General features: G+C 38.8%; 2 protein-coding genes across 4 annotated transcripts in view; one reads left to right on the top strand and one right to left on the bottom strand.

The window, feature by feature from the left end:
- The window catches only part of LOC146662486 (gamma-glutamyl hydrolase-like), a 10,725-nt gene extending 7,928 nt beyond the window's left edge, over positions 1-2,797 (top strand). For both annotated transcript variants that reach the window (XM_085419144.1, XM_085419143.1), the window contains 4 exons: positions 1-92; positions 202-292; positions 393-527; positions 629-2,797. The exon at positions 1-92 is cut by the window's left edge and continues 12 nt beyond it. In XM_085419144.1, coding sequence (XP_085275270.1) covers positions 1-92; positions 202-292; positions 393-527; positions 629-747 — 437 coding nt within the window. In that variant the 3' untranslated portion in view covers positions 748-2,797. The remainder of the gene's footprint in view (positions 93-201; positions 293-392; positions 528-628) is intronic.
- Positions 2,798-2,939: 142 nt separating this feature from the next.
- Positions 2,940-13,151, bottom strand: part of dpp6a (dipeptidyl-peptidase 6a) — a 228,636-nt gene continuing 218,424 nt past the window's right edge. For both annotated transcript variants that reach the window (XM_085419146.1, XM_085419145.1), the window contains exons 17-26: positions 12,568-12,639; positions 11,174-11,281; positions 10,032-10,101; positions 9,194-9,388; positions 8,760-8,814; positions 8,556-8,655; positions 7,789-7,847; positions 7,631-7,703; positions 7,478-7,551; positions 2,940-4,618 (exon numbers count right to left, since the gene is read on the bottom strand). In XM_085419146.1, coding sequence (XP_085275272.1) covers positions 4,469-4,618; positions 7,478-7,551; positions 7,631-7,703; positions 7,789-7,847; positions 8,556-8,655; positions 8,760-8,814; positions 9,194-9,388; positions 10,032-10,101; positions 11,174-11,281; positions 12,568-12,639 — 956 coding nt within the window. In that variant the 3' untranslated portion in view covers positions 2,940-4,468. The remainder of the gene's footprint in view (positions 4,619-7,477; positions 7,552-7,630; positions 7,704-7,788; positions 7,848-8,555; positions 8,656-8,759; positions 8,815-9,193; positions 9,389-10,031; positions 10,102-11,173; positions 11,282-12,567; positions 12,640-13,151) is intronic.

The raw sequence follows: 13,151 nt of genomic DNA, 5'->3' as shown, positions 1-13,151 counted from the left end.
GGATGTTTAAAGGCTTCCCTGCTCAGCTCATGAAAGATCTAGCCTCTGAGCCACTGACGGTTAACTCTCACAAATGGAGCTTGGGAATGTTGGTATGTCATTCATTTCTATCGTCTGAGATTAGACTGAGTCAACAGCTTGATGAAAAGCGGCAGTTGCTTGAATGCAGTCTAACTAACCTGTCATGTCTATTGCTTTCAGACTTACAATACAAATGAGGAACTGAAGAAGTTTTACAAAGTTCTCACTGTAAACACAGATGGAAATGTAGAGTTTGTGTCAACAGTGGAAGGTACTGAGTGTCTAATTCAGCATTATGTTACTAGGTTTTTAGCAAAATAGGACACTTTTTTTTTAAATATTCTTTTTCTTTTTTCTGTACCTCTTGGCAGCATATGACTATCCTATTTACGGGACACAGTGGCATCCAGAGAAAAATGCTTTTGAATGGACACGGCCTTCTATTCCCCATTCCCCGTCGGCAGTCAAGACCACCTTCTATATGGCCGAATTCTTTGTCAATGAGGGTAGGAAAGCATCATTTTTGCTTCCTTGTAGACTGGTCAGTAGCTGAAAATGCCAAGTGACTTGTGATGTGTAAATTTGGTATTGTTTTCTCTCGCCACAGCCAGGAAGAACTTTCACAAATTTGAAACTGAGGAGGGGGAGAGCAAAGCGCTGATATACAACTACAATCCTGTTTACACTGGGACTAAAAGTGCCTTTGAGCAAATATATTTCTTCTGATGAATTTTAGCAAAGTGCCACTCCTATTCAGCAGCTAATTCGCTGCTTCAATCATGACTTGAAAATATTTACACATAATTTAACTTGTTTGATTTTGTATTTGTGGTACTGTGCATCTGTGTAAACTACAGCTGAATTGAAATGGAAAGATTTATGCAGGCAACATAAATATTGGTATAGTGCAGGATTTAAATGGATGTTGTGCTTTGTGGATGTTGTAGCTTGGTTTACAGTTGTGTTGCTGTATTTTATTACACTGTCAGGCTCAGGGCTCAGTTCCCCTCAAAATAGTGAAGAGTTAGCTCGTGAGTTGAGTTGAAAGTACTTAGATGTGATCTAATAAGATATCAACTGTAAATTATTTGACAGGTTAACCTAGCTTCTAGGTTGGAGCTGAAGTGCCTCAAGGACACGTTTTATTTAATGATCAGCAGGTGGCCAAAATAAATCAGATTTTATAAATGTTTCTTATAAATTAGAACAAACAATAAAGCAGGACATGCTTTAGGGGGTGGCTAACTTCTGCTGAATACCTCCTCAATATATTAGTCTACTGTTTCCTCTGATTTTCAGGCGTGCCAAGTCTGGTTCCCAAAAACCAAGATGGCAAACTAACAAGCTTAAGCCTTCAAAATTATAGTCCACAAACCAATGATCACTGTCCAGTGTTTATCCAGTCTGATGTCACTGGCCATTTCTGGGTGACCGTGCTTCTTCAGTTTCCAAAACAAAAAAGCACTTAAGCAGCACTAACAGATGGAAATGGTCCAAATTCTTGGGCTACTATTAAAGTATTATGTAAACTATGGGAGACCATGGCAGTATACTAGTGACTAAAACAAGGTTTTTGCCACAGCACCCTCTCTGACAGATTTCACAACCTGCGATGAACCAATTATGGATGCACTGAATGACTACTCAGTCATGTCTCCAGGTGTTTATGTCTGCAACAGAGCAAGTCTTAACCATCCAGATGTAATGTCTACTACCTCATGACTAACTTGAGAGCTACTGTTAGCATAATGTAAACACGTTAGTACAGGCAAAATATAGACTGAGGGTTAAGTTATTTTAAATAAAATAACTCAACTTCCCTCATTGGCAGAGATAAACTTCAGCCATCAGAACAACTAAGATGACCCCATGCACAACAGCACAAAGGTCAGTCATTAACATACTGTTCCACAGTTTGGACTAGCCCCTACAAAAAATACCTGATCCTAATCTTAATGTCCCTTTGACATCTTAGCACTGCTGTTATTCTTTTGTGAAGTGTCCAAATGTTTGGGATAGTGCACAGGAATGGTGCCAGTAAGAATTTGCAGAGGTCTAGGCTTGTTGCTGTTACATCATCACTCAACAAGAGGATATTATGTTTTTAGTTCTACACTTCTCAAGTTGCCATAAACCCTAATATAGCTTAAAAATCCACAAAAAGGTCACAAAAAATGTCACAAGATGCAACAATCAAAAAATAAAAATAAAAACAAAGTCTGATAAAATATCAGTTTTTATTCTAACATTTACCTTCATGCCACAGTCTGCCATTAATGTCCTTCTATGCTTTGGATAACAAAGTTGAGCATCTGGGGAAAAAAGTCCTCAACAGCCATCAACAAAAATTTTGTTGTCATTGGCAACAAATAAAGTCCACTTTCAACTTAATTCAAGGACAGCAACAGGAGAACAGAAATGAATAGTCAAATGTAACTTCCAAAATGCTTTATGCACAAATAACACTCAGGTAATAGTTTTTTCTTTTCTTTCTTTCTTTCTTTTTTTTGTTTTATGTTTTTTAGAATAAAATGATATTTGAATAACATTTACACATCAAGCTGACGAGACTGGGATCTCAATCACAATACTACTGGAAATGTAACTTATGCAATCCAGTAAGGAACATTCAAGATGTCAAAAATTACCATGTTGACTCAGCTATCAGGGATAGTGCTGCAAATTACCTCATAACATGCACTGAAGCGTAACACAAGTGGCCATTCAAAAAACAAAACAATAAATAAATAAATAAATAAAAGATGTTAAATTAAAATTGTGCCTCAAGGAGTCATTATTTTGGGTGATATGCCAAAATGATTTTTCTCTCTTATGTAAATGCATAATTTTTCAGGATGCAGGGTCCCTTTGGCTTCTTATGACACTTGCTCAGTGTATTTGCTGATGTACACTTTTCACTTTCACTATTGCACTTTCCATCATTTTCTTCACCTATACCATTCACATACTTATTATAAGCAACTGTGCATGCAGATTATGTACATTTTTAGCTTTGTCATGGTGTCAGTGGGTATATTTTCTGAAATGATTTGTCTGTTTAAAAAAGAAAAAGCCAATTTGCTGCAACTAGTTCAATTTCAAGCTGTAAGTAGAAAACAATTAATATTCACAAGGCATTAAGGGGAATACGCTTACTATGAGTTTTATCTGAAGATTGATACTACTCACATATCTGTTAAATATGAAACGACAGCTAGCTTAAGGTTCATGTAGCGTAAAGATTTGAAGCAGAGAAATATGTACAGCTAGCCTGTTTCTATCAAAAAGGGTTAAAAATGAATATACTAACATCTCTGGTGACTCTAGGAAGTCCTTGCTCCTGGCCAGGATACAGTCCACACTGCCATAACCTACCATAGTGTACATCATAGATTAGCTAACAGGGGCTGACCCAGAAACAGGCAGGCTGGTGGATAGTGGTTTCCCAGAGTGCCCAGTCTTTGCGCTAGGCTTAGCTAAGTAGATACTTGTAGCTTCATATTTAACAATCAGAAGTGGTATCAATCTTGCCAACATGTTAAACTATTCCCTAAAAATCCACTCTAGAGATGCAACCTCACAGCTGGATGTTTTTTGACAAAGTAAGGCACAGTGACTAAAACAAGTTAATGCTTTTTTTGTTTTTGTTTTCAACATTTGAATAACCGCGAGCGTCACAATAAAACTGTGTCAGATAAATAAAGGTATTTTTTCTCTTGGAATAGTTTTCAAAACAGGGAATTCTGTCAGCATCACTGAAATACGTAAAATGAAATTTACAAGATAAAACTAACATCAGGGCAAACATGAGTACCAAAAGAAAAACATGTTATAGCTGGATGAATGCTTGTGTGCTATTTTACATACTGTAAGAACAACAGACACAATCACAGTCCAACATGAAAAGTTCTTCACAACTTTAAAAATAGTAACATTTCCTGTATCCCCACTATTCCAGACACCCATTTATGACCAATGCCAGTTAGCGTTTTTCACCAGGGGTCTGATTTTCATTAATATACAAGCCCACAAGTTATGTGCTATAAAGTGTTCCTTCTCCTCACAGCTTTAAGTCTGTGTGAGAGCTGATCCTTTCTCTCCACTGCTTTTGAGGAGCTGGTCCTTCCCCTGTTGTGGAGAAGACTGCTTCCCGTCAGTATTTTCCCAGACTTCATATCAGGTCATCAGTCTTTACTGGCTCTCACGAGCCTTTTTGATTCCAACTTGGGGCAGGAGGGAAGGGAGTAAGAATGGGTGGAGGATCAAATGTGTTGTCTGCTGGAAAAAGGCAGTCTCAGGTGCAGTGTGTGGACACGGGGAGGAAAACGATGGACCAAAGACAAATGAGAGTTGCATACTGTGGACACCAGGGACAGAATGGAGGGAGGTAGATGACCAGATGGGTTGGAAGGATCTGGGGCACAGGAGGAGGCCCTATGAGGCCAGTCTAACCCTCATCTTCAATCTCTTCTTCCAGAGCCTCCTCAAACACTCTTTCTGGTAGCCTGAAGCACTCCTCAAAAAAGTTCACCAAGGACTGACTGAGATGCTGCCTCGTTGCTTCACTGTGGATGAAGTGGCCCTCGTCTGGGTAGATCTTAAACACAAAGAATAAGGGAAGAACATCACTTGAATTCAGTGTTTAGTAATTCTTAATTTTTTTTTAATTTAACCAAAATTAATTACAAAATCATTTACTGAACTTCTAGGGGACTAGCATTCATGCTAGTCATGCTACTAATATGATTACTGAATGGTATATCTGAAGAAACTGGATACAAATGACATTTTTGGTCTTTAAAAATCTTTTTTTGATGCTGATGAAATAATCTTCTGAAGTGTGCAGCAGGGTGGCACAGTGGTTAGCACTGCTGCCTCACTCTGTGGACTTTGTTCTTCGATTGCAAGGAGGCTACAAAGCTCTGTGTTTCGTGAGGTAAATTGGTCTTTCTGTCAATAGCGTCTAAATATAGTGTACACCTACAAAGAAACACAGTGAAGTTTTTATCTCAGGTAGCTAAAATCAGTTTTCATGCTAACAGCTTTACTTTGTTTAGTTCCTCTGCTGGTTGGCAGCCATCTATCATTTGACATGGACTGTGGATCAGAACCTCACACAATCAATTGATTTCAGTTTTATTTATATACCACCAAATCACAATATCAGTTGCCTCAAAGCACTTTTTATTATAAGGTATTGACCCTACAATAATACCATCCTGGCTAAGTGAAAACAACAGTTTACTCCAGGTGTGTCAAACACAAGGCCCAAAATCCAGCCCAATGGATGGCTTTGGAAAATATGAAGGAGGGCATACATTTTGAACCTTTAATTGTATTTTAATAAATTTAAGCGTTTTCCTGCATATAAAGACCTCCCCTACGACAATTTATACTATAGCAGAGTAATTAAGTAATAGATCAATTAATAACAACTCTTTCTTAATTATGTAGAAAAACTGAAAAATGTTATTGAAATTTCAGATCTTTTTACATTTAGGGATCTCAGGGATTAAATGTGTAGTTGAACTGTTATTACTAACAGACAAGGTATCTTCACTGGTCTGGCTCACTTACGATTAGATACCTGTTCAGCTGCATGTCAACGCAAATATCTAATAACATGACAGCAGTTCAGTACAGTTAGGCATGCACACATGCTCCAAATAAGCAACGGAATAGGGAAGAAAGGTAATTTTAGTAACCTTTAATGTATTATTGGTGCCAGTAAGACTGGTCCGAATATTTCAGAAACTGCTGCTCTACCAGGACCATTTCTATGGTTTAAAGAGACTAGTTTGAAAAGTGAGTGGTAGTTCTCTTAGTGAAAATGCCTTGTTGATGTTAGAGGAGAATTGTCAATCCACTTTGAGCTGATAGGAAGGCAATAGTAACTCAATTAACCATTTGATTATAACCTAGGTATACAGAAAAGCATCTCTTAATGTGCAACATGTCCAACCTAGAGCAGCTAAAGACCACACCAAGTGTTCAGAGCATGAAGGTTTCAGTTTTCCTGTTGCAACACTGGGATGGCATATACAGGGTGTTATCAAAAGAATAATCCGGTTATAAAAGGTTATACCTTTTAAAGTAATGTACATAGAAGCTTGGTTTAAATTTTTAAATACATGGCTGAACATAAAGTTTTACATATAAAACTTACAATGTTCACAAGTGCTCAATATGTCGCCCTCCACACGCATGGCAAATGTCCATACGATAGTTAAACTTGTCCCAAATTTTTGGGAGCATGTTTGGACTCACTGTAACCACTGCTACCTACCAGCAACTATGTGAAACTCGTGAATCCCCTCTTTCTAACAGTACATGTTTCGCTTGTTACTGGTGTAGGGCTGCAGAATTAAAGCACTTTGAAACTGGACGACTCTTGTTTGATATACCCTGTAAAATATAAAAGCATGGATCCTGTCTTGCATCCATGGTTCAGGTTGTTGCAGTTGTGTAATGGTATGGAGGATATTTTCTTGTCACACTTTGAGCTCCTTAGCACCCACTGAGCATTGTTTAAATGCCATAGCCTACCTTTGTGATAGCAGCCGACTAACACGTCATTTCGCTCAAATCATGTCAAACTGGTTTCTTGAACACAACAGAAAGTTCGCTGTACTCAAATGACTGAATTTGGGATGTGGTGAAATGGGATATTCACATCACTGATGTGCAGCCACTAGAGCTGGGCGATAGAACGATAACGATATGTATCGCGATATAACTTTTACTCGATAGAGAAATTAAGCTATCGCGATAGACCTCGCCGCTCTTGTCCTCAACAAAAAAAAAAAAAAAAAAAAAAAAAAGGTCAGTCAATCCAAATTAAGTAGCGCAGAGCCGAACCAATCACAGCCGCAGCGTCACGTCGCGTGACTTGTTACGTACAGCGCAAGTGCCAAGCCACACGTGTGTTTGTTTGGGAAGCAGCCAGCGGGTAATGGAGCCAGCGCATAATGGAGGAAATGAGTGTGCCGACTAGAAAAATCAACCGAGCGTGACCGAAGAGAAAACTTTGAATCTGTACCAGAATAATTAAGATAGTTCTGAAGGCAAAAGAGGTTCCAACCTGGTATTAGCAAAGCTTATAAACTATCTAGTAAGTGTATATTACCAGAGCTCAAAGTGTTTTTCAACCGACAGTAACTAAGTGATAGTGTTTATTTGAACCCATCATAAACTAGTAGAGATCTAATATTAATACTGTGCACACTAATGTGTCTGTTGGTCAGTAATGAGCTTTGATGAACATTCGCCAGCAGAGCAATGTGTTATAAAGGGATTAGTCATGGTGTTAATGCAGGATGCCCAAGGAGGTCTTATAATCTCATTATGTGTGAGGCAGACATTGTGAAGGGCTAATCCTCTGCCTGCTGCGAGACCACCACTGGGATCACAAAGCTCCCAGAGGTTGGACTGAACAAGGAAAAGAAAGACTGCATACCTGTAGGGTGTAGTTGGCCTTTTCACTGATGAGCTGGGCAATGAATTTCGCTGTATGTTGAAAGTGGACTTTTTCTAAAGAAACCAAATGAGACAGATTATTGTTTATCTTTTACATATTCAGTTATGAAGATGATTATAATTCCTGACCTACCGTCAGCTGTAGGATGGATAATCAGAAACTTCTTATCCATAAACTGAGACGCTCTGTGGGCTAAATTTGCCATCTAAAAAACACATTTCAGCAGATTATTTTGATAATTATTACAACTGGAAAGAAAATGAAAAAAAAAAAAAGTAATAAAATCTTACCGTGTATGCTCTTGTGTCAGGTTTGGGCAGTCCAAGGTATCTCTCAGAAAATGCAGAAGCTAGAGGGGGAAATAGGCTTCGGTTATCTTTTATTAGCTTTGTTGTTAAGATCAAATCAAATCTTCCATTAATCACTCTTTGTTTGAGGGTGGTTTTTTATCCCTATGTCTAAATATATTCAGCCATCTACATATTCCTTAGTTTTGAGGCTGTTACAAGAGTCTTCATTTGCAATTCCGCAATTCCAGTGTCATGGCACGTCTCTCACCGCCTCTGGCAGAGCGAGAGAAATCAAATAGATAGGAAATCAGTCACACCGCAATGCCCAGCTCCTCCTTAATTTGCACTTTCCTGACTCGGTGCGCCTCCAGCTACAACAGCACCGCACCTCGTTCCTTGTTCCCTGCGTCTCTCGTACTGTCACTCCCTCGGTGCACAGCACTTCTGCATTTCACACATTGTATTCCTCGGGTAGCCGAGGTGAGGCTGGTGTTGTTAACTTCGTCTGGCGCTGATGTGATTGAGTTCTAGGTTTGTCTGCACCATCATACTCATGAGTGCCTACTTGCGTGACGCAGTCCCTGAAAAGATATCCCCGCTGTGGGGTTAAAGGTGCTAGATTTGCAATCTGTCTTCCCTTTTCCTCTGAATATTCTGTCAGTGCTGCCTGAGCCTGACTGATTATGCAGGGTTACTGCATTTGTTTAGTACACGTAGTGGAGTGGTGATTTTTCAAATGCAAAAAGCTGCAAACAAACACAGCTTACCATACAATTCAAAATCTGTGATGGGTGAGAGGACAGCGCCGCATTTTACAGGAGATTCCTCACCGCTGACCAACAGGCTGGTCACATAGCCTCCATACACCTGAAGTACAACAACTGCATGTTAACACAGAGATACTTGAGTGTAGAATGGACTATTTTGGTCAATCTTTGGACCCAGAATGCACATACTGACACTATTCTTACCTTTCCAAATGCTCCGACTCTGTTTTTGTCAACATAGGGCTCCTTTAGAATAAAACTGTCAAAGATAAACATTGGTTCAGTTTGACTTTTAGAAAAACTGTCTCACAGTAGCAGCTGTAGCTCTAACTTACAAGATGTTTTAGCAGCTGTTTGCAATAAACGATCCATTATACTATATTAAATTCACAGTGTTTGTTTAACACTTGCACATTAAATGCACGTTTTCAGTTCTGCCAGACCAGCTGCTATCAGTGTGTGTGCAAAATATATTTTCATAGCAGTAACTAATGAAGAATTTACAGATGATAATGTAAATTTATTTGTGTGTGTGTGCGTGTGAATAAATGTGGCTTTAAGATCTGGCAGATGACTTCTGCAAATTACACAGTTTAATGTGTTTTTCTCAATAAAGCAGCACGACTTTATCCACATACTTAAGTGCATCCTTCTGATCCTGCTCCTCAAACACGCCCAGTTTCTTCTGGATCCGATGCAGCAGGTTGGTGCCCTGGAAGCCGCTGCCTTGCCCGTCACAACGCAGCACGATGGCGCCGAAGCTGCTCACCAGCACCGTGGCCCAATCCAAGTGAAACTGCTCTGACACCATCTGGTCACCAGGTGTCCCATCGCTGCACCACAAGCAGAGCAGTGAAGTGAAATCGAGGCTACCACAAGTGATGCGATCCTTATTTCAGTCCTAACTTTGTGTCCATGTGAAAATAAAGTGCATAACCTTATGTCCCAATTTTCTGCAGTCTATTTTTTAAATTAAACATTTGAGCTATACAGCGCAAGAAAAGCAACAGCAGATGAACAGAAAACAGAGAAAAATGGGGACATGGAATAGAAAAACTTACTCAAAATCAACGGCATGCCTGCTAAATGGTGTAAGAGTTTCAACTGCAAGTTATGACTGTGATGAAGAGGTGAAATAATTCCTAATGATTTAAACTTCTAATAAATCATTTTTACAGGTATGAATGACGATACAATAAATTATAGTAGTGTGTTTTTTTTTTTCTAAAACGGTGAGAAACCTAGATCTGACCTGGAGAATAAAAATATAGTTCAAGGCTGGAAGAAAGGAACGCTCATGAAAAAATGGTGGAGAGGAGGTTCAGTTTGTCACAGTGTAATTATTATCCAGCAGGTGTCAGGGACAAAGAAATTTATCTGCTTGGCATGTTTGCATTGATATGGACGGATATGTCCTCATATAACTTGGAGTGGAGACTGCATTGCTAATAGACACACACTTTTGTTGATACATACACAAGCAGGAGCAGAGGGTAGTGTGACGTTTCGACAAAGCCAGCTGGTTTCAGGATCTGCATCGACAAGGCTGCAATGTCAAGTCAAACAACTGTTACACAAAAGCAACTAAGGTCTCTTTCACAAACACAAAACATAACCCCTGGTTCTGTGCACTAAACTTTCTAGCTGTTAGTGCCGCAGTTTTGGATTGCTAAATTAAGTCAAATTGTATGGATGTCTATGAGAAAATGCCTTAATTTATTATCTTTTCGGAGGTAATAGACTTCATGGCTTCAGTTGCTAGCTTAGCAATGCATGTTCAAAGTAAGCTGGATCATGACTGTAGCACAGAAAACAACCCATTTTATATGCTTAAGAACCACAGATAGCATAACTTATGGACACAGCTACTGTGACATCACCTGTTGGCTTCTGAAGGCCAGTTTTGAAGCCTTGAGATGAGCATTTTCATGGCTTGCTGAAAAATTGATGTGACAGGTCTGGCTCTCAAACCGCTTGCTCATTTGACAAGAACTTGTGATTAACAATGAAGAGGAAAATGCCACAGAAATTCCTTTTTGAAACATGATATGGTCGAGATTTACGAAAAAAGTGTGACCAAAAATGGGAGACTAAAACCACATACATACAACAAACTGTTCATAGAGGGCAAGTCCAAGGCTATTTTCCCATTCGCTTCTATATGAATATTTCCCTAGAGTTATCATTTTCCATTTAGAGTGATTTTAATCTGGGCCCACATTTTTCATCTGGCGTTAAACAAATATTAAAGCAGGGTTTTAGAGCTCATGTCACCATATGAGCATTCAGTGTCGTCTGGTTCTCAGGCAGACCTGCCCCTTATTCCTCACATCTGGCTTCAAAACATGAAGACAGCCATCATGATGGCTATGTCCATCTTTTACATACAGTCTACAAATAAAATATATTTCAAACTTTATGGGTTTGTTTTTTTTTCTTTTTTAATCAGGAATCAGTTTGTTTTGATTGACAAACATCTTTTGGCTCAGTTTACCTCAGCTCCGTGGCATCTTTTAATATAAAAAGAAGTGAAATAAGCTCTGTATTACTCCATCATTAGCATTAAGTTCCTAATAATATGCCATTATACAGTAAGAGTCTGGTGGTCTGATACATACTATAGTCGTCCATGTTGATCTCCTTGTACTCCACTATGGGCATCTGCATGGACTCCAAGGTCAGCCTCACTTTCTCATTGCTCTCCAGTTTATAGACTTCTACAATACCTGAAGAGAGTATGTGAGATAACAGTTTACAGTATTTTTGTCAGGCAGCTCATGTTTCAAATGACTGATTTGTTACAGGAGCAGAATAGAGAGTAATCTCCTTATAGATGTGCTACATAAAAATTTTAGAGGCGATAAGAAAAATCTCCCCCCCCCATGAAACCTAAACATAGATGTTGTAGAGGAGATGTAAAAGCAGGCACCAAATCAAGACGGCCAAATTGGAATGAGATGAGGAGACTTCATACACTAATTCTAATGTGATCTTGTCTCTACCATTGCTTACAGCAGGACATTAGAAAGACCTACAGGTCACTTAGAAAGACATGCCTTTAAATGCAGCATACTGAGTGGCAGGAAAAAAATGGATTGCACTTACAAAAATGCTGTTGTGAAGGTGAATACATCGAATAATATATGGTAATGAAATTTACAGAGTTGTTTTTTAACATATTCAGGACGGGGAGATCTCATTACTTAAAGATGATAAAGACTGGCACACACATACACACTGTAGTAATCAAATAACAGTATGCTGATAGTGCTGTTGGGCAGGTTATAATCTAATGAGGACATCCATTGTGAGGAGTAATGTCATTACGTCTGTCATGCCACACTTGGCCTGTAGACAAACAGTGACTCAGTGCAAAGGTGATCACTTTGCACTACACTGCAAACACTTCTGCTCCCTTTTGACAAGGTCAGGTTAAATATAGCAAATATGGTAATGTAGAGAAGGTCATTTCTAATGTGTTTCATTCCATTCAGGCTTGTAAATATTCATTTGTGTCAAAAGGTAGCTTCCAGGGCTGAAAGAGGAAGCAGGAGCGTCAAAACTGGAGTTCTTTATAAGGCCACTAGGGGCTAGCCCCTAAGGTGAGTCAAAAATCTGTTCAAATTCTAATTCAGGCGAAAAATTATAGCTTGTGTACAGCTAATTTCCTCCTACAAAAGTAAATACAATTCTTCTTTAAAAATAAATAAATAGATTTTTAGTTTAAAACTCACACATTTAAACTTTATTAAGAATGTGGATACAGACAGGTAGCAAGGGCGACATTGTTGTGAAGTTTGAAGATCATCCATAAAAAACTGTGGGTAATAAAAAGCTTTTACAGATTTTCCACGTTTGATGTGACCCTGATTTCACCAAAATTAACTTTTTAACTTTGTAAATTTGGACATTTTAACATGAGAAGCTAAGGCAATGACTTGCTTCTGGAGCCAGCCACTAGAGGAAATATACTTTTTGACATGGAGACCTGCTGCTTGGTTGAAATACTCACTTTCTCTGTCTTGTGTCTCACTTTCTGTGTCTCTCTGTGTCTTGTAAACAGCCACAAACGGGATGTCCGGCCCTAAAAAGAAGATCAGAGCTCAAATACTATGTATCTTTATATTTGACCATGACATGTGGACATTCTGACTTACTATGGACTGTTTAAAAAAACAATTTATTTTTAAATCACCATAATATTAATACATAGGTTGCTGTATTTACTATTTGTTTATAGCAAGGGAAAAGTGTATGTTTCCTAACAAATGCACACTGATGCCACAGTGTCCTTCAGTGAATGCACAAAAAGAAAAAAACAAAACAAAACCCTGAAAGATACCAGATCATTTGTCTGACAGACAAAGAAGCACATCTTTGCTTATTCAGTTTATGTAATGCAATAGCTCTAATAGCTTTTCCATATCTAGGCCACAAACAGAGGCACAGCCCTAAAACCTCAGACTGCAGGGAGGAGGGGCAGCAAATGAAGTGATTGATGCACTTAGCAAATTGAGAATAAAATAGAGGAACACTGTGGTTGTATTTGTCGAAGAGCAAACCGGCCGCTCTCTCCCTGGCTCCTTTTTCTCTCCC

This window comes from Rhamphochromis longiceps, linkage group LG9, assembly GCF_057381845.1.
Source record: "Rhamphochromis longiceps isolate RC_006_pf linkage group LG9, R_longiceps_female_GT1.1, whole genome shotgun sequence".
Taxonomy (NCBI): Eukaryota; Metazoa; Chordata; class Actinopteri; order Cichliformes; family Cichlidae; genus Rhamphochromis; species Rhamphochromis longiceps.
Note: the sequence above shows the minus strand (reverse complement) of the source record. Positions and strands in the feature narration are given on the sequence as shown.